This window comes from Balaenoptera ricei, chromosome 7, assembly GCF_028023285.1.
Source record: "Balaenoptera ricei isolate mBalRic1 chromosome 7, mBalRic1.hap2, whole genome shotgun sequence".
NCBI classification, from domain to species: domain Eukaryota; kingdom Metazoa; phylum Chordata; class Mammalia; order Artiodactyla; family Balaenopteridae; genus Balaenoptera; species Balaenoptera ricei.
The window spans coordinates 1,835,607-1,855,291 of record NC_082645.1 but is presented as its reverse complement, the minus strand read 5'-3'; the positions used below and the strand labels follow the sequence as shown (position 1 = coordinate 1,855,291).

The window sequence follows — 19,685 nt, the reverse complement described above, 5'->3', positions numbered from 1 at the left end:
TCGCGCCTACGGGGATGCTCTCCTGAGTAGGGCTGTGGGCGATGCTGTTTTTTCTCGTTCTTTTTACGGGAAGACCTGGATCACAGGTGGCCTCGATTCCACCGTCAGGATAAAGGCCAGGCCAGCGGAGTCGGGTGGCGGCCCGCTCTGCAGCCAGTGAAGCCCCGTGAGAGGGAGTACTGGTCTGACGTCTATGGAAGGCCTCTGATGGTGCCAGAAGCTTCCATCTCCAGAGCACGTATCCCAAATTCTAGGTCCGGGGGGAGCTTGCCACTCGCCCCTTTTGCAGACGGCTCCCATAGCAAAGTGGCTTCCTGGGAACCCCGAGTGTCTCCCTCTGTTTGATCGGAAGTCTGGATGCACTGGGGGCAGACTGCAGACCGTCTACACAGAACTGTCTCCGTGCAGCCCCTGCCCCAGCTCTGGAGGAGGGAACCCGGATGGGACCCTCCCAGCACCGGCCTTCTGGCCAGGCCGGAGGCGGGGCTCGCGGGGCTCGCTCTCAGAGAGCACGGGGCCCGCCACAGCCCGCCCGTCTGCAGGGCCCAGGGCTAGGTCCCGCGGAGGCACAGGGCGGGGAGCCAAGGCACCAGTTTCCTCTGTCCCCATCAGTGCCCTCACCTGTGAGATGGGGACATCCCGGGTAATGGTGAGAGAATATGCAGCTGGTGCTGCAGGCAGAGCAGAAAAGCCCTGGCTTGCAGAGCGCTTGGGCAGTGGGGCAGGCCCGAGGCCACCAGGCTGAGACCAGAAACGCCAGTGCCCTGCCACCTCCCTGCCCAGCCCCCGTCTACCAAGCTGAGCCCAGAGACCAGAAGGCCTTGGTGCCGGGCGGTCCTGCGCCAGGCCCTGTGCCGTGGGATTACTAAACGGCCCCTCCCACGCCATCCCCTGTAGAGCCGCCCGACGTTAGTTTTCTGCGCGCAAGAGCCCTGGTGAATGCCTTGCCTCTGCATTTGTGAATACCGCTAACGTCGCGAAGCCCCGGCGCCCCGGCGCGTCTGTTGAAACCTCTTCAGTGAGGCGCTCCTGGCTTCTCCGTGTTCGTGGCCGGGTAGCAGCGAGCTGCCGCTTTTTCTTCTCCGGCTTGGGGCCTGGCTCTGAGTTTAAGCTCCTCTCCGTCTTTGGGTGTCCCCGGCCTGTCCTCGCTATGCAGTGTGACTTGATGTGACTTAAGCAGAGCCCTTTGGAGCGTCCCGTGCTGTCGTCTTGAATCGGGGAGTCAGGCAGGGCGTGGTGGGTGGGAGTGATGGCGAGGCGACCACAAACTCCCGTGCACGGAGCATGCATGATTCGGGTGGGACCCAACCTGACCCGGACCAGGGCCGGAGGGGCCGGAGGACAGAGGCCCCAGGAAGAGCCGGAGTCCGGGCTGCTGGGACCCAGGGCGGGCGCACCTCGGCTTCCGAAATAGGAACGTGCGTTAGCGGCAGGCTTCCTTCTCAATGTTGCGACTTTTACAAGTTGTATCTTCTAAAATATTAATTGATTGAGTGTGGAGTGGCCTGCTCTGTGAGCACGTGGGCACCTTCGGAGCAGGGAGGTGGCCCTGAGTCAGAGTGGTGCCGAGGGAGCTCGGGGCGACGTGGTGGATACGGGGCGGGGCCAAGGAGGATGGGGCGGGGGGACGGAGTAAGAGCTGCCGGTGGGCCCTGCTTCCGTCCCTTCATCCTGAGTGGGTCTGCGTCGGGGCAGGGGTGGGCGGCTTCTCTCCGCTCAGGAAATAGGCAGCCCCACGGGAAGGGGGGCTTGGCCCTTCTCTTCTTCTTCAAGAGCTATAAACTCTACACTAAGGGCAGAGGGGCCTCGGAAGCCCCAGCTCCCATCCTGTGAGAGAAGCCATTGAGGCCAGCCGGAGAGAGGTGAGGACCACAGGGGCCCACAGAAAGGAAACAGCACACTGGGCCACAGGTCTGAGCGGGGAGTGTGTGTGTGTACGCGCGCGCATGTGTGTGCGTGTGCACACGCGTGTGTGTGTGCGCACGCGTGTGTGCGACGCAGACATCCCCGGAACAGAGAGGCAGAAACAGCGACACGCACGCCCCGAAGAGGCGAGGGACCACGGCGGAGCTTGAGGATGCGCTCCAGCCATCGGGAAGGTCTCCTCGGCAGCACCTGAGGACTGTGGCTCACTAGCTCAGCAAGGATGCTGGAGGGGCCTTCCCGACCGCCCGGGGCTTGTGGGACGGAGACCTGCAGCTAACAGAAGGGAAAGCTCTCCGGGGTAGGGGGTTGGGTCACACCCATGGGTGGCTCCGGCGCCCCCCAGCTGAACCTCTGGGGAGCTGCCTGGGGACAGGTCCCCTGTGGCTCCGGGGACCACCTGCTGCTTGAGTGCTTCGTGGTCATCTCTGGGCATCGGCCTGGCCGCTGCTGTTGCAGCCTCGTGGTCATGGGCGCACGTGCTCGCACCCCAGGAGGCTGGGCCTGGAGTCTGAGTCCAGGAGACCAGGGGCAGGAGCAGGAGGGTTTCTTCCTGGCTCCTGACGATTCTCCCCCTTGCCTCGGGGTCTGAGATGAGTGGTGGAGATTTCCACGCTCCTGAGGAGCAATGTACCAGGCAGATGGCTTGAGTTAAGACACAGCAGCTGCTGTAATTCACCTAAATAAATAAATAGCATAAGCATAAATCTGGATCCCAGTGCCACGTTCCATATGGCCACTTTTCATGCACAGTGGAGCTCTGGAGACCCCTTTTTGTGTTGGCCAGGAGGAGTGTCCTGTGAAGGAGCTGGCAGCCCCTGCCTCTGACTCAGGTTTCCTTTAGGAAACCCGTAAGACCTCCACGCCCTGCCCTCGCCATGCCCTCTGGGTGCCTCCGTCTCCCAGCTGGCTTACCTAACGTCAAGGGGTATCGGGCCACTTAGAGAAGTCACAGAGCTCCCTGGTGACTGCAGCAGCAAGATGGGCCGGTGCTGCCCTCCTGGTGCCCAGGCAGCCGCAGAGAGCTCACCAGAAGCCCCAGCAGGTGCGCTGGGAACCACCAGATTAACACTGGCAGGAGGGCGGGTGGGTCCCGGCAGTTAGTTGGCGGGAGGAAGGGAAAAGAGGGTGCAGGAGTAATGGGGGCGCCAGATGCTCTTCCCCCAACACTTGGAGGCTTTCCAGAGGCAGCAGGAAACCTCAGGTTCCACATCCAGATCCCCTCCCTATCAGCAAGAATCAAGACTTCCGTGAACAAAGCAAAATAGAGATGGTTGGCAAGTGTGTAAATTCACACTGTTGGGCAAGGGAGGAAGGTGGCATAGCCCAGCCAGCGTCTTCCGGGGCCAGGTGATGATGGTAATCATGATAGTTCTCGTGTGTTGAGTACTTCCCAGAGCTAGACTCTGACAGCTTCTCTATAAGCATTAATTTAATCCCTGGACCTTCCCTGTGAGGTAAGGCTTCTTTATCCCCATTTCACAGAAGAGGAAACTGAGCCACAGAGAGGCTCAGTCATTGGTGCAGGGCCACACAGCTTATAAGAGATGAAGCCAGGACTCAAACCCAGATCTGTCTGGCCCTCCTTTACCACCTTCTCTGAACTGGTCCCCACCAGGCATGTGGGGTACAGGTAGGACCCAGGTACCCCAGGTAAGAGGAGAACTTATGTGGCTCTTCTTTGAAATGAGGCCAACACTGTTGGAAACAGAAACATCCGGTTCTCCTTCGCACCCCCCCCCCCCCAGGCAGTGGTCCCAGGCTGAGAAAGCAAAGCCACAGCGGTCTCCAGCCCACAGACAATTCACCTGTTGGGAGACTATGGCACAGGAGCAAGAACACAGACCTGGATGATTCAGTCCCTGCTCTGCGCACCCAGAAACCTCAAGCTGGGACAGGGCTGGGGCGGGGGTGTTACTATTGCCACCGTCATCCAAGGTCCAGTGACTCAGGTCCAGGACGGCACCTTCCCCAGGAGACCGTCTGACTGCTCTCCAGTGGGACTAAGGCCACATAACAGGGGTATCTTAAGCCATTAATTGAGAAAATTAAACTAGTTTTTAAAAACACGTAAATAATGCGTATCTTTCCCCCAGTCTCACTCCTCAGAAGTAAACATTGTTAAGTCTTTAGTGTGTAGTCTTTCATGACTTCTCTCCTCCCCCTCTCTCCCCACCTCCCCCTCTCTCTCTTTCTCTCCCTCCCCTCTCTCTCTCTCCCCCTCCCCTCTCTCTCTCTCTCCCTCCCCTCTCTCTCCCTCTCTCTCCCCTCTCTCTTCCTCTCTCCCTCCCCTCTCCCTCTCCTTTCTCTCTCCCTCCCCCTCTCTCCCTCTGTCTCTCTCTCTCTCCCTCTCCCTCCTCTCTCCCTCTCCTCTCTCCCTCTGTCTCTCTCTCTCTCTCCCTCCCCCTCCCCTCTCTCCCTCTGTCTCTCTCTCTCCCTCCCCTCTCCCTCTCCTCTCTCCCTCTGTCTCTCTCTCTCTCTCTCTCCCCCTCTCCCTCCCCTCTCTCCCTCCCCTCTCTCCCTTCCCCTCCCCCTCCCCTCTCTCCCTCTCCCTCCTCTCTCTCCCTCTCCCTCTCTCCCTCCTCTCTCCCTCCCCTCTCTCTCTCTCCCTCCCCTCTCTCTCTCTCCCTCCCCTCTCTCCTCTCCCTCCCCTCTCTCTCTCTCCCTCCCCTCTCTCTCTCTCCCTCCCCTCTCTCCCTCTCCCTCCCCTCTCTCTCTCTCCCTCTCCCTCTCTCTCTCTCTCCCTCCCCTCTCTCTCTCCCTCCCCTCTCTCTCTCTCCCTCCCCTCTCTCCCTCTCCCTCCCCTCTCTCTCTCTCTCCCTCTCTCCCTCTCCCTCCTCTCTCCCTCCCCTCTCTCTCTCCCCCTCCCCTCTCTCCCTCTCCCTCCCCTCTCTCTCTCCCTCTCTCCCTCCTCTCTCCCTCCCCTCTCTCTCTCTCCCTCTCCCTCTCTCCCTCTCCCTCCTCTCTCCCTCCCCTCTCTCTCTCTCCCTCTCCCTCCCCTCTCTCCCTCTCCCTCTCTCCCTCCTCTCTCCCTCCCCTCTCTCTCTCTCCCTCTCCCTCTCTCCCTCTCCCTCCTCTCCCCCTCCCCTCTCTCTCTCTCCCTCCCCTCTCTCTCTCTCCCTCCCCTCTCTCCCTCTCCCTCCCCTCTCTCTCTCTCCCTCTCCCTCTCTCTCTCTCTCCCTCCCCTCTCTCTCTCTCTCCCTCCCCTCTCTCTCTCTCCCTCCCCTCTCTCCCTCTCCCTCCCCTCTCTCTCTCTCTCTCCCTCTCTCCCTCTCCCTCCTCTCTCCCTCCCCTCTCTCTCTCCCTCTCTCCCTCCTCTCTCCCTCCCCTCTCTCTCTCTCCCTCTCCCTCTCTCCCTCTCCCTCCTCTCTCCCTCCCCTCTCTCTCTCTCCCTCTCCCTCCCCTCTCTCCCTCTCCCTCTCTCCCTCCTCTCTCCCTCCCCTCTCTCTCTCCCTCTCCCTCTCTCCCTCTCCCTCCTCTCCCCCTCCCCTCTCTCTCTCTCCCTCCCCTCTCTCTCTCTCCCTCCCCTCTCTCCCTCTCCCTCCCTTCTCTCTCTCTCCCTCCCCTCTCTCCCCCTCTCTCCTGAGGACAGCTCTCACGCTAATGCTCGCATTTCCACCTCTCCTCTGTCAAGGGCTGCATGTAACTCTGATGGTACAGATGAGCCGTAGTTGACTCAGCCATTTCCCACTTGCTGAGTATTCAGGTTATTTCCAGTTTGTCTCCATTACAGACAGTGCTTCGCTAAGCAGCCTTGAACACATAGCCCCACACACATGTCCAGGCACACGCATGCCTTTCTCGAGCCTGGATTTCCCGAGGTGAGAATGGCTGGGTCAGAGGCTGGCTGACATTTCATTTCTACTGCAGGATGCCCGAACAAGCTCCCCACGCCTGGGACGAGGACGACCCCTGCATCTCTAACCCCTTTCTCTCCCCCGCAAGGTACGAGGTGACCTGCCAAAGCTCAGAGGTGGCCAAGGACATCGTGGTGCCCTCCTTCGACCCCAAGAGCAAGCACTGTGTGTTTCAAGGTGACCTCCTGCTGTTCAGCTGTGCCGGCGCCCACCCCAGGCACCGGAGGATCTGCCCCTGCCGGGACTTCATCAAGGGCCAGGTGGCCCTCTGTAAAGACTGTCTCTAGCAGCCTCCGGCTCGGCCCCGCACGCACTCTCCTGGGGAAGACGGTGGCTCCAGCCCCATCGGGGCAAGGCCGGTGGGCAGAAATCATCCAGGGACTCTCGCCAGAGCCTGAACTCTTTTGGCGGGAGGCCTCGATTTGGTGTTGGTCCCGCTGCGGTCGGAGCATCTCAGCGGAGTTCTCACCAAAACAAAACGAGAGTCGGCATCAGGCCGGGCGCCCGGCTTCTCCTGGCACAAATTCGTTTTTAATTTTGGAGGAGCTACTGCAGGGAGACTGTCTGTGCAGCTGCTCCGGGGTAGAAAGAGAATCTCAAGGTTCCTTTAAATGAAACAAAACCAGAGGAGGATTTGGGCTAGTTGGAAAGAACTTCGTATGGGAACATTCCTAAACCCATTAACTTATTTATTTGGGTGGGAGGGAGGGAGGGGGAGCTGGGGAGGGCAGAGAGGGATTGATCACGTGTCTTGTAGCTTCTTCGATTTTCCACTGTTGGCCGTCCACCTTCACTATAATATTACTTCTGTCTGCTTTGGGCAGGGTGCGCTGTGGGGTTGATGGCATGCTTAGGGGCAGCTATGGGGACCTAGCTCCTCAAAGTGGATGGTGGCAGAACAGAACAAATCTTGTGCGCTTGCCAGACGGCAGCTAGGGGACAGGCTCGGAGGCCGTGCTCTTTCCCCCTTAAGAGAGTTGTCCTCGAGCTGAGATTTGGACGGGAGTGAAGCTGGTCCCTAAGAACCAGTGGTGCCACCGGAGCTGGGTTCTAGACGGATGGGCTTGTGTTGTATTCCCTCTAATGTCTGATGTCACTGGAGTCCAGGGAACGGGGCTCTTGGTGAACTTGATGCTGGCTCGGGGAGCAAGGGCAGGCCAGGGTGCATGTGCACTGTCCTGGCCACACTCACCTATGAGTGTGGGTGCGGCGTGCAAGGGGTAGGAATCTGATGCTGGCTTTTACTCCAGGCACAAGTATTTGTGGGGAGCGGGGGCGGGTGAGCCGCTTGGCAGGTCGGACCAAACCGTGGAGTCTCCCCCTCCTCTGCTTTTGTGTGAGTTCCCCCGGTCCTGCACACCTCCACCCCGTGCTTCAGTGCTGTGCGTGTAAGCGTGTGTGTCTCCTGCGATGCCCTGGCATCTCCGTACTGGTAAGAGTGAGCCCTCTTCTCTGTCTGGCGGAATGTCCCGCTTATGAGCTGTCCCGTGATCCGTCCAGCACTCACTCATGCTTCTGAGTGCCTTGATCGCCGAGCAGAGCAGCTGGGCAAGGCTAATGGCCTGGGTGGGCCTTCGGGACGTGAGGTTAAAGTGAGAATTCTGCTTTCTGAGGACCAGATGGAGTGTGGAGACTTGAGTTATGGGAAGTTAGATTCCGCCTGCTTCTGGATTCTTCTTGGGTGTAAAATTAATGTCAAGTGCACGGCCAGCCTTTTTTTCGAAGACCCTCTGTGGGTCTTCATTGCACCTCCCATCTCAGAGGATGGAGGGACGGAGGAAGGGCAGCAGCGTCCCCCCGACCCCATAGGTGGCCCACGTGTGCCAGGGAGAACGCTGGCGGGGAGGTCGCTCTGCCCTGACCGTGATGCAGGGGCCTGCCCGTCACAACCTGGCTGAGAACAGCAACAAGGATGGAGGGTGCGAGGGCCTGAGTGCTTTGAAGCTTTGCAAGGGTGGTTTCCTGCAGTGGGAGGAAACAACTGCCATCCCTGCTGTGGGGAACTGCTTTTCCCTACAGATGGGACTCCTGGCTGCAGCCTCGCTGGTGGCAATTTGCTTGAGGGCCCAGACCTGCGATTCCTGGGCCGGTGCTGCCCTCTTCTGGGCTCTTCTGGGAGTTTCCAGTGCTGAGGACGTGCGTGCCGGTGTTTGACCAGCAGGGGGAGCCGGCGGGCCGAGACGAGTTTCCCACTCTGCCAGATTAAGCCATTTTGCAAGAGAGCTGTTAACAGCCAGCGCAGGAACTCTGAAAGCAAGGAAGTTGGAAAGCCCTGTTCTCAGAAAGATGCTGTGCCGGGCTTGTGTTCCAGAAGCTGCAGGGATTGTTTGCTGCCTGCCCCTGAGCTCAGGGACTCTCCGCCTTCTGGAGAATTCCTCTTCTCCACGTCAGGACTCTCAGGTCAGGCAGCCAGGAGAGCACCTCCCCCATTTGAAGATTCCTCCGGCTTCCCCCCATTTCCAGTCATGGAAGTAAGCCAGAGCTCTCTGCCCGCAGGGCAGCTGCTCCTGGGGCAAAGAAACCCGCACTCCAGTTCTTGAGGGCATTATGAACAGAGGCGGCGACACTGAATGTATACTGGCTCTCAGGCCTCCACACACGTGGCCCAAGTCTGGTCAGCGACCCAAGAGGACATTGGGATAGGGACCTCCATCTGCCCTGCGCAGGAAGGGGTGCGATTCCTGCCTGCCCTGGGAGGGGAAGGCGCCTCTCAGAGTGTGGGCTGGGAGCCTTCGATGGTTTTGCCAATGCCGATCTTAATAGAATCCTAAACCAATTAATTGGTAATTGATGACAATTCCACAGGGAGAGAAATCCCCAATCAGGATTAGTGTCTTGTGCTCTGAGCATCTCTCATCTCTTGCCTGGTCTTTAGTTTTCGTACATTTTTTTCCTAAAAGATTTGGGATTTTTTTTTTTTTCTCCTCCACTGTGATCCTAAGTTCTTAAAAAAAAAAACTCGAGGGAAAACATTTAATTTATTAAAGGAGAGAAAGCTTTCCTTTGAAATGTAAAGACTTTCGGGAGGAAAAGTTCCTGAAAGGGGAAACACTTCTCACGCCACTAAACACCTCATTTATTTCTTGTATGTAATTCGATTTGCACACGTACAATTGGAGAAGCTTTTTGCATTCTTGCTTAGATTGTGTTTTGTCACTGCTTATAGTTTACTTTTTGTGTGTTTTGCTGTATGTTTGGAGATATTTCTTTGGTGATATTTATTTTTTCTCTGAGGTGCCTTTTCACTTTTCTTTCGGGTTGGTTTTTGGAATGTGGGGTTGGTTTTGGAATCTGGGTTTTGTTGAAGGAAGCTAGCAGACTCCCCCAGCTTGGAGATAGGACGTGCCCTGGCATCACTGCAGGCAACTCAGGCTGGGCGCCGGAAATGCCCTCCAAGCCCCCCTGGGCCATAGTCTAGGGGCACATCCACCCCCATGAAGCCATGAGAACCCCCAAGAAAAGGTCTGACTTCCTCCAGACCAGCCCATACCTTCCCAGGCTGCTCGGCCAGGTCTTCGGGTTTGTCTGGGGACTGCTGGTTGACACGTGCCACCCCGGGAGCTTGGTGAGGTCTGGCCGCAGCAGAAGACCAGCCCTGTCTGAGGGGTTACACTGAAGGGAAGCAGGCCCTGCTGAGCTCATGGAAGCACTGGCCCAAAACCACTTCATCTGCTTAGCAGGTTGAAGGGGAAGAAATACACACCCCCTTTTTTTGTTTCTTTGGCAAACGTGGGGTTCAATAAAAGTGACTACTCAGCTTCCCGGTAAGCTCACTTTGGGGCGCCCCAGCGCAGCTCACTGGTAGTGAAGCCACGAGTGTGACCGGGTAGACAGAAACTGTTCTGTTTATGGGTGGATTTGTGCTTTTTAGACCAGACCAAGGCAGGCCACCGCGTTCTCTGAGGTGGTTTACCTAGATTGTGTATTTAATGGGGACATTACCACCCTGTCCCATGCCCCCCCCCCCAATTCTTGATTTAAAAAAAAAGGTCTGTTAACGACAGGCTCTGTTGTGTTACTCTCCCAAGCCTGGAATGTTTTATTTATTGAAAAATATTTTCATTTCCACACTGGCTTCATTCTAACCCCATCCATCCCTATGGGGCTGCAGAGCACCTTATGTGAAGAGATGGATGGATGTAGAGAGATTCAGACTTCTTTAGGAAGGTAGGAATTTCCTAAAGCGGAGGGCGGGTTCCTTTCCTTCTTGTGGGCTTCAACAAAAAAATGGAAAACCAAGTTTTTATAGCAAAAGGCCAAATTAGCTGTCTAGTGTCCGATGCAGAAAAAAACTACCCTAGCTTTCTTAGCACTTAGGGTTTTTGTGAGGATTCAGTTTAGCAGTGAATTAGCAGTGTTTAGCAGTGTCTGGCATATAGTAAGCCCTAGTAAATGTTAAATATTGTTGTTATTTGCCTTTCATAAAATCCAGAAAAAAAGAGCTGAGCTCACTTCCTATCATTGATTCAAAAGTAGTACCTACAGGAGAATATTCCAGGTTGATGGAATGTTGTAGGATGTAGTGGTGGACGATACCTGAGTCCTGTATCCACCCTGCTGGTTAAAATGCACTGACTGGAAAATATGCCTGACTTCAGCCCCAGATGGAACTGGGCCGCAAGAATTAGCAAACTGAACATAAGAGGGTGACCTCTGGCCACATGCTGGACCGCACCCCACTCTTATCTTCTGGACCCTTCCAGGGTTTTTCTTTGCAGAACTCGGTGAGCTGGAAATTAAAATGAATTCTCTGACAGACTGTCTCCTTAAAGTTACCCATCTTCCTCTGAAATGCAATGATAGAGGCGTTTCTGTTTTTTATTGAAGGGGAAAGGAATGACCAATTGAACTTAATCGCTCCCCAGGAAGCCCCTTTTGGCGCCCCCTGCTGGCCAGGGTGGCTCCTCCACTGTCCAGTCCAAGAGGATCAGACTCCCAGGCTGGTTAGTTGTCACGTTTCTGTCACATTAAAGGTTATTCTATGGGGGTGGCGGGGGCGTCTTCAGAGCTCCAGGAGGCTGCTCAGGGCTTAATGATGTTTTCCGAGATCACCTGAATGTCAGTTTTTTTGTTTTTTTTGGGGGGGGGGTGGGCGGTGGTGGTTTCAGCCTCTTGCTTCCCTAGATAGGTTTAGAGTTTTATCTCCTGTCCTATCTTGGCCCTATTCTGCATAGATTGCATTTGTGGAAAATGGAGGAATGTGTTGGAGTCCGGTGTCTTTTTCAGATCCTTTGGATTCTCTTCAGCTGAATCAGCAGTCATTTAAGATTGGAATTTACCTTCTTCAAAGCATCATTTCCTCTATTTTTCCCAGATCTTGTGGAGACTTCAGATTAACCCCCAGGCCCCTGCATCCGGTGAGGCACGGCAGAGGGACGCAAGGGCAGCCGTGCGCTTGTGCGGCGGGCAGGGCCCCGTCTGGGTCCGTGGGGGGCAAGGGTGGTGGTCCTGGAGGCTCGGAGCCGTTGCGGCGCTGGAGGGCTCCCTGGGCCAGCCGGCCCTGCCACAGCTGAGATGGAACAGATGTCGGACGCCTTCGCTCACCGGCCTGCCCGGGTATGAACAGGACGAACAAGAGCGGAACAGTCTATGCCAAAGGAGATGGTGACGTCCCTTCTGCTGTAGTTGCTGTCACAGCCTTGATGTCTGTAAGCTAATGGCCATTCGCGTCTGTGTCTTCAGCCAGCTCCTGGTACAACCATTTTCTACTGTTCACTTCTGGGGTTAAGTAGTGCAGGATTCTGCAGATAAGGTGTTGCTGTCAAATGTACTGTACCGGCGTAGAGGGCACTGCTTTGTTTTCCACTGTTGTAGAGAAAACTAGGGAGAACTTTATTTTTCAATAAACTTTTCTTGTGTGACAGATGGAAGTGATTTGGGGGCGGGGCGGGTGGGTACCAGGGCGCCAGCAGGACCCCGTCCAGCTGCATCCCCCGGCGGTGGCAGCCGCTGACTGCGTTTCACCGTTCGCAGGTACGCTGCCGAAAATGCTGATAGGAAGGTAGGTTTAAGGGATTGGGGGGCTCACTGTGGAACACCCTTTCCCTTGTATCACACCCGCCAGTACTAATTGCACAGCACTCTCCCTGCCCTCCGCTCACCTAGAAGGGAATTGCGTTTGCAAGTAGACTGTTGTTTTGTTTGTTTTGTAGGTAACTGTACTACGTCAGATGTTTAAAAATCTTTAAGGATGTGCTAGCAAGATAGATAGCCCTTAAGAGGCTATCGGAGGGCTTATTAGACCTGGAACATGTTTCCCCACTTCAGGAAGAGCACTTTGGGCTCAGTGTGGTCCGTGAGCACTCGGTTAGGCACAGGCCCTGGGAACAAGGAAGTTCAAGTTCATGCTCCCACCAGGGGCTTGTTGTGGGGATGGTGGAGGGCCGTGATGCAGCCTCCCCGTAGCTGGTGAACCTTCTGGTCGCCGCCCGGAGCAGAGACACCATGGGAGACAGCCGACATGTTTGATGGGATACACGTCCCCAAGAAAGGTGAGCATAACTTGAGTGCCTAAGTTTGGGGGATGCCACAGCATAGCTGCCACAATGGGAACTGTACTAAACAGTAAATACAGGGAGAAAACCCGCAGAAAAGAAACCTATTGAATATTGCGTTTCCCAGACCTGGACAGTGTCCATCTTTTCTGTGCAACATGGTAACTAACAAACAGCCCACAGAACATGCCTCAAAATGCTGTTGGCTTAATGGGATGCTTTCAGCATGCCTTTCTCTCCAAGGTCAGTGACCTCTTAGAAGGGACCGCACCACCTTCCCCTCCCCAGCCTGAGGTAGCTGGGGGGCGGGGCACAGCCATCCCTGGGGGGCGGGGGGTCAGCTCCAGGCAACACCACATGGACGTATGTGGCTACTCTCTTTCCCTCCCTGAGCGGGGTGTGAGCCTGACCCCCCACCCGACACCCCATCCCTCACCCACAGCAGTGCCAACCTTCACCATCACCTCCCCATACCATACAAAACAGGTCAAGGTCTTTATTGGTCACCGTCGCCCGGAAAAGCAGCAGTGCTAGAGGTACAGAATGTTGCGTGTGGGGAGACCTTTTTTTTTTTTTTTTTGAGACCGTTTTTTTTGTGTGTGTCTTTTTAACAGAATCGATGCCTAACGCTGCATAAACCGAGAACAGCTTGTTCCTTACAACGTGAACAGACTGTAATGTACCATTACCACTTCACACAGCATATAGATAGATACATATATATGGATAGATTAGATTATATAATTATTTATTACAAATAAACTGTAGTTTCACATCTCTCCAAAAGGGATCCTGTGTTTACACGTACGTTCGGGTTCTGAATGTACAGGAAAGGGTCAGGGGCTGAGTTCGACCATGCAAAAGCTCACACATCTATCACTAAGCACTTTAAAAATAGAATGGTCTCCTCCTTTAGAACAAATCTGGTGTTTAGATTGAGGATTAGTAAAACAGTATGAAATGAATGAAATACACGGACAGAAATTAATTAGGAAGTGATAAAGGGGTGAGGGACCAAAGGGTACGGTCTTCTCTTTTAAAATCTGCCAGGAGACTCCGGGCCCACGCGGAGGACCCAGGAGGTGGGTCTGGGGAGCTGCTATCCCTTGGAGGCTGGGAGCACCACAGAGGCATTCCACCAAGCAGACTTCGTATCCGCCCCACACGAACCTCTTTACTGCAGAAGATGGAAAAGGTCAGTCCTCCCGCCGGAGACGGGGCCCTGCTCCGTGCTCATTGTCCTACGGTGTTCGGCGGGGGCAGCGGAGGGGGGGGGAGCGGTGCAGTCCGACCTGCGGGGGAGACCTGGTTCCCGTGAGCACAAAGGAATTGAATGTTCAGTTAAACAGCAGTACCGTCCGCCTGCATGGAAAGCTCTCGTGCTCCTGACAGTCTTCATGCAGATGTAGGGCAGCCGGCCCCCTTCACTCGAACATCTCGTAGTGGCGCGTCTGCCTCACCCTGGGCACCATGTCGATGAGGAGCCTGAGAAGAGAAAGGCCGGTCACCCCCACACAGACCCTCCGCAGCCCTGGGCTTGAGCTCTTGGGAAACAGATGGGGGCTTTCTGTTTTTTAGAAGTATAATTCACGTACTATAGAATTCCTGCAGTTCGGCGGTTTTTAGTACAGGCAACCATCACGCGCACCTAATTCCAGCACATTTTCATCGTCCCCCCAAAAGAAACACCATGCCCACTAGCGGTCACTCCCCACCCCATCTCCCCCTGACAACCACTAACCTACTCAATCTCCATGGCTTTGCCTACTGGGGATAGTTCCTATAAGTGGAATCATTCAAGATGTAGCCTCTGGTAACTGGTTTCTTTCACTGGGTGTGTTTTCGAGGTTCATCCATCTATCAGTAGCATGAATCATCGGTATTCTTTTTGTGGCTGAATAAATACTCCACTGCATAGCTCTACCACATTTTATTTATCCATTGTTAATGGACATTTGGGTTCTTTAAAACCTGCATACGTTGGGCATACGAGTTGTCTCTACTTGTTGCCCACTGTGAATAATGCCACTGTGAATGTTCATGCAGAGGTGTTTGCGTGGATGTGTGTTTTCGTTTCGCTGGAGTATATGCCAAAGGGTGGGACTGCTGGGCCAAATGGTTGGCAGCTCCGTGTTTAACATTTTGAGGAACTGCTAAGCTATCCCCAAAGCGGCTGAACAATTTACATTCCCACGGGCAAGAGACGGAGGTTCTGATTTCTCCACATTCTCACCAACTCTTACTGTCTCTCTCTTTTATTAGAGCCATTGTAGTGGGAGAGAGGAAGCATGTTAACATTTAAAAGCTCAGCGCCTTTGAGAAACTGTTCTCTTTTCAAAGGCCGACTCCAGCCTAGATGCTGGATGCAGAGCCAGCGGTGCCTGCTGGCACTTCTTCAGTGAGAGGCCTCAGGCTGGGCTAGAACCCAACGCCTGGGGTGGCTTTTTCTACATGCAGCCCTTCTGCACTCTAAGTAAAAAGTTCTCTAAGTAAGTGTGAGGTCCCGGCATCTGTAGCAGGTGGCAGAGGGGGCTTGAAGGGTGAGGACACCCCACAAACGCCTCCCTGGTGCATCATTACGACCCTCACCATAAAGAAAGGGGCACAAATCTTCAGGCACGAAGGGTTAAAGGGAGGACCATTCAGTGAACTATAAAGACAGCAGACAAAAGCGGACCTTTTGTGACTGAAAGCCTAGGCCCCTGGTCCAAGTCCTTGCCTCACTTCTGTCCCAGCCACCAGAGTATGTGACAGCTGCAGGGGGCTTTTCCAAGTCTCCTGACCTCCCCCGGGGGCGGGAGGGTCACAGGTACTAGACATGATCGTCAGGGGTGGGGGATATAGCACCCGTGGCCGCCCGGAGAGCAAAGAGGAAAGAGCACTTACTTGACCCCGTAGGCAAATATGGTGAGGCCAATCAGCACGCCGATGCTGCCGTCCAGGTACCAGACCGCCGAGTTGTGCTTGAACACCTCGGCGCTCAGAAGAATGGAGAAGCCCATCACGGCCCCCACGAGGGAGTTAAACCCTGGAAGAGAAGCAGAGAGGGGCTGAGGGCAGTGCCCGGTGAACTTGCTTAGCCACCAGGGAAACTACCAAAATGCCAGGCATGCCTCTGCATCCCGGAACGTGTGCTGGAAGGGATGTTCCAGAAGCACTTCTCGGGTGATTGACAGCCACCCACATGGCTTGACAAGTCTCTGCTCACATGTCACCAGGGACCTCCCTGGATGGAGCTGTCACCCTCACCGTCCAGCCCCTGCCAGCCACCATGCCCACGTGACAGCCTGTGTACGGTTCCTGTCGGCTTCCTCCCACGCCCTAGGAACACAGGTCTCCAGGGGGGCAGGGGCACCAGGCCTGCCAAACGCACAGGGGACACTCAATACTCAGGGACTCACATCTGTCCAGTGTCTGCTGGGCAAGTACACAGCTGGGATCCTCTCAACTCTGTGAAGTCCGATCATCACCCTCGTTTCACCAATGAGAAAACGAAGTTGAGCAGAGTGAGTGAGGTTTAGTAAACTGACCGGGTTACACAGATCGAGAGGGGCAGGGCTGGGATTCCACCTGAACCCACGTTCTTTCTCTGCCGTGTCTCCCAAGTCACCCAAGGATGTTTCACTCTCCAGGAAGGAAAGGCGAAGACTAGGGTTAGCTACCTGGCTGCAGAAAGGGCAATCCAGCCAGAACTGGAGCTAACAGACGTTGATCACCGTCTCCTTTCACACACGTCACCTCAGTGGGTCCCCACGACTGAGGCATCGCACTTCCAGCCTACCTGTGCGTTTTCCAAGGCCACACGGGAAGGGAATGGTTTAGAGGGGCTCCTGGGGTCTCGCCGTGCTGTGAGCCACAAGACTCCTCGCCTGCCCCAGCATAACCTGAGAGCAGCTGCAGGCCCACGCCGGCCGGTGGTCCCCTGGCAGCTGCCCATGCAGGCAGGCCAGTCACCTCTCCGACAGCAGGCCTGCTCCGTTCCCTGGCAATTCCCCCGGGGTAAAGGTGCCATGCTCCTGCTGAATAACCTTAAATGCATTCACTGTGGGCTGCACCACCGCGGGGTTGTGTGGGGTGTTGTAAATGAAGTGCAGGGGGAGAGGAAGAAGAGTGTAGGGTAGAGATGACTTAGGCCAAGCCCTGTCTCGGGATCCACGGGGTAGACCTCACCAGGCTGCGCCTCAACAATGGGACCGAGATGAAGCCGGGCCTGCAAGGACATCTCTGATTGCCTGTTGCATCACACCCTCTCCTCTCCCCTCCAATCTCTGTCATCTCCCCACGCGCCAGGTCTCAGCTGAGGACTCGGCCTTGTACTTCTTAGAGCACACAGGTTCAGACACCTTCGGACATCTTCCCCACGCCAAGGCCACCGCCCGCCTATGCCTGCTGCCCTCACGTACTCAGCTGCTTCTCCAGTTACTGCCATTCCTGTGTGAGACTGGCGCCTTCATCCCAGTTCACTGGAGGGCTTTGCTCTTGGATTTCTTCTCCCGCTCCTGGGTCACTCCCACTGGGATAAGTCTTAGCCTCATCACCCACCTGCACCTCCTTCCTTGACCCACCGCGATCCCCATTCACTACCGCCCTTCGCAAAACTCCCCGGAGAGCTGGCTACCCCATCACGCCTCCCGTTCTCTCTTCACCCCGTCCCACTCAGGTCCCTCCCTCCCCCCAGCGCTGCCCCGGTCCTGGATGGCTCCCGGCTGCCACAGGCCATGGTCCACGCCTCGTCCTCAGCGTACGCCCTCCTAATAAGAACACGTCTCTCCAGCCTCAAGGGGACGCTGCGCTCTGCTGCTTTCCCTCTGTGCACTCCCGCGGTTCCTTCTCAGTCCCCTTTGCTAGACCCTCCTCCTCGTCCCCATCTGCATGCCTGGCTTAGTCCCCCGAGCACTTCCTCCGCCTGTGTTCTCCGGCCAGGTTCTCACCTCCACCCCATAAGCCAGCATCTCCCTAGCTCTCTTTCGTCCTGACCTTTCCCCTCAGCTGCAGACATATTAGCATCTCAAACTGAACACGCTCAGAGCAAAAACTGCTGCCTCCCCACGACTCGCCCTCCGGCCACCCTCTCCGTAATCAGCGCCCCCCGCCACCTAGCTGCTGCAGCCAAACATCTAGGAGCCCAGGCTGGACTTTTCTCACGTCCCACATCTCAGCCACCCATCAAGTCATTCTTGCCGACTGTTACCCCCCAAACCCGCCCCCCAGTCTGCCGCCTTCCCGCTCCCCCTCCTGCCCACCTCCCCCATCCTCGCCGTGATTCCCCTCGCGGCAGCCAGACTGACCTCTGCAGCGAACAGCAGCCAAAGCCCTCCAGCGGAAAAGCCGCCCAGTTCTGAAAACCATCCAGACTCTTCACGGCGGGCGAGTCCTGCGGTGACCAGCGCCCCCCTCCTCGGACGCACCAGGCCCGCCGATCCGCTCCTCGTCCCCGCTCCGGCCACACCGCCGCCTGCAGCCGCCAGCCCCGGCCGGACCCCTCCTCCTGGGGCCTCCCACGCCGCCTCCCCAGCCTGAACCCAGAGCCCCTAAGGCGGCTCCTCCGTCCCCCAGCCACACCCTCCTACCGGCGCGCCCTTGCGGCTCTGCTCTCTGTTACATGACATTTTTACCGTTTTTCTTTTTGCAGACATCCCTCTCTTTCCCACCAGAAATGTCGGCGAAAGGACAGGAGTTTTGTGTCTCTCCTTGCTGTGCTCCAACTCCCAGAACAGGGGCTGGCGCTTCTCGGGGACTCGATCGATTGCTGCACTAAATACTGAGCTAACAGATGGAGGGAGGGGGGAGGGGAAGGCACGGACATGGCCTTAGTCAGGGACTCCTACCAGCCGGTCTGGGCCGTCCCGAGGGAGAGATGAAGCCACCCCTGCCCAGGCTCTGGGGGCCTCCCTGCCGAGGCGGGCCTGCGGCTAGAGCTCTGGGGAGACAGCCCCCCGAGAGGCGGAGGATCTACCCCTGAACTTCAGGGTGTGGTCGGGGGCCCCCTGGAGCGCCAACCTTCCCCACTCACGTTCACACCTGGCGGAGCCTTCCAACCCAGTTTCACCTCGATACAGGTGACAAGGGTTAGCAAAGGCAAACCCCTCCACCTCCCTGCCACGGGGGACCATATCCTCCAGAGGCCAGTCCAGGGAACTGGGTGGAGAGGGGCCGGGACTTGCTGGGAGCCTGTGGCAGGTGAGGGCTATTCCAGGCGGGGCCTCCACCTGCCCTGCCGTGTCTACCTGGGGATCCCGGCCCACCGTCCGCAGGGAGCACTTCTACCCCTCCCCCAAGGCCTCCACTGCAGACAGCAGACCTGACAAAGCGCTCTCTGGGTGCCCCGGGGGTAGCGGGAGGGCAGGGCTGGCATCAGCTTCACCTGAGATGTGTCCCACCAGTGCCAGATCCCAAGGCCAAATCTCTAAGCCTTCCACCTTCGACCGACGGGAGACAGGCGCCCTTCCCCATGCTACGTCCTGCCCTCCCCTTCTCAGGGCCGCCCGGGGACAAGGCTGCAACCCAGGCCCCTGGGGTGTTAGTTTCCGTGGCTCCTCCAGGCTCACTCACCTCTAGACGATGGGGAAAAGCACCCAGCGTGCTCCCCACCTCTGTTCTCCATGCGGCTCATGTAGCTGACTCCACTCCGCCCTTCTGTCACCGCAGGGTCTCTCCCAGCTCCTCGCACGCAGAGCGCTTTGGAACTCCCCCCTCTCTGTCCTGCCCATGGTTTTGGCCTCTGCATATCACACCCTCAATTCTGCTTCCATCTCTCCCCAAGGAGTGGGACAGCGGGTCCACTCTGAGACGGGGGAGGCCGTATTTCTCTCCTGTCTTCTGATACATCAGGATCATCAAGATATTTCCCCTCTCCCATTAGAAGAGGCTGGCATTTACCCTCTTGCGTCTGGCTGTCCCTTGAATCTCCCTGTTCTTTTTAACAAATGGAATCAGACCAGTCCTCTTAAAAAAAGTCTCTGCAGCCCACGTCATTTCTCAGAAGGCCACCAAAAGCGTCCACAGAGACCACTACTCTGTCAAGGGGCTACCTGGACTGGGGTTTACCTCTCAGGCATTAAGTTGGGGGAATTTTGTTTTGGGGGGCGGCTAGAGGAAAAAGGCAGAGACGAGCTGGAGATGGCTGCTGCCCCAGGGCAGACTGGAATCCTTCACTCCTCTTTCTCCATCTTTATCGTGGGTACCAGTGGGCCCCCGGAGCCCTCAGAGAAGCCCGGAGGAGCTCAGAAAGGCTGCAGAGGGTGGGAGGGTCCCCCAGACAGCCACAAGTCCACTCGCTCCACCAAGTCACCCGGCTCTGCCAGCCAAGGACCCACCAGCCTCCCCTTTCGACAGTGGGGGGACCCACCCACCCCATGCGGACTCCGGATGGTTCACAGCTGATGGAACTTTCACCCTGTTCACCCATACC

At 56.5% G+C, this 19,685-nt stretch overlaps 2 protein-coding genes across 8 annotated transcripts in view; one reads left to right on the top strand and one right to left on the bottom strand.

Moving 5' to 3' along the window:
* MGAT5 (alpha-1,6-mannosylglycoprotein 6-beta-N-acetylglucosaminyltransferase) overlaps positions 1 to 11,641 on the top strand; it is a 363,475-nt gene extending 351,834 nt beyond the window's left edge. For 6 of the 7 annotated variants that reach the window (XM_059927613.1, XM_059927614.1, XM_059927611.1 and 3 more), the window contains one exon: positions 5,869 to 6,454. In XM_059927613.1, the coding sequence (XP_059783596.1) occupies positions 5,869 to 6,067 (199 nt within the window). In that variant the 3' untranslated portion in view covers positions 6,068 to 6,454. Of the gene's footprint in view, positions 1 to 5,868; positions 6,455 to 11,094 lie in introns of those variants that run through there. The other variant, XM_059927612.1, reaches the window with a different exon arrangement.
* Positions 11,642 to 13,005: 1,364 nt separating this feature from the next.
* TMEM163 (transmembrane protein 163) overlaps positions 13,006 to 19,685 on the bottom strand; it is a 256,319-nt gene continuing 249,639 nt past the window's right edge. The window contains exons 7-8 of the mRNA XM_059927621.1: positions 15,161 to 15,302; positions 13,006 to 13,759 (exon numbers count right to left, since the gene is read on the bottom strand). Coding sequence (XP_059783604.1) covers positions 13,699 to 13,759; positions 15,161 to 15,302 — 203 coding nt within the window. The 3' untranslated portion in view covers positions 13,006 to 13,698. The remainder of the gene's footprint in view (positions 13,760 to 15,160; positions 15,303 to 19,685) is intronic.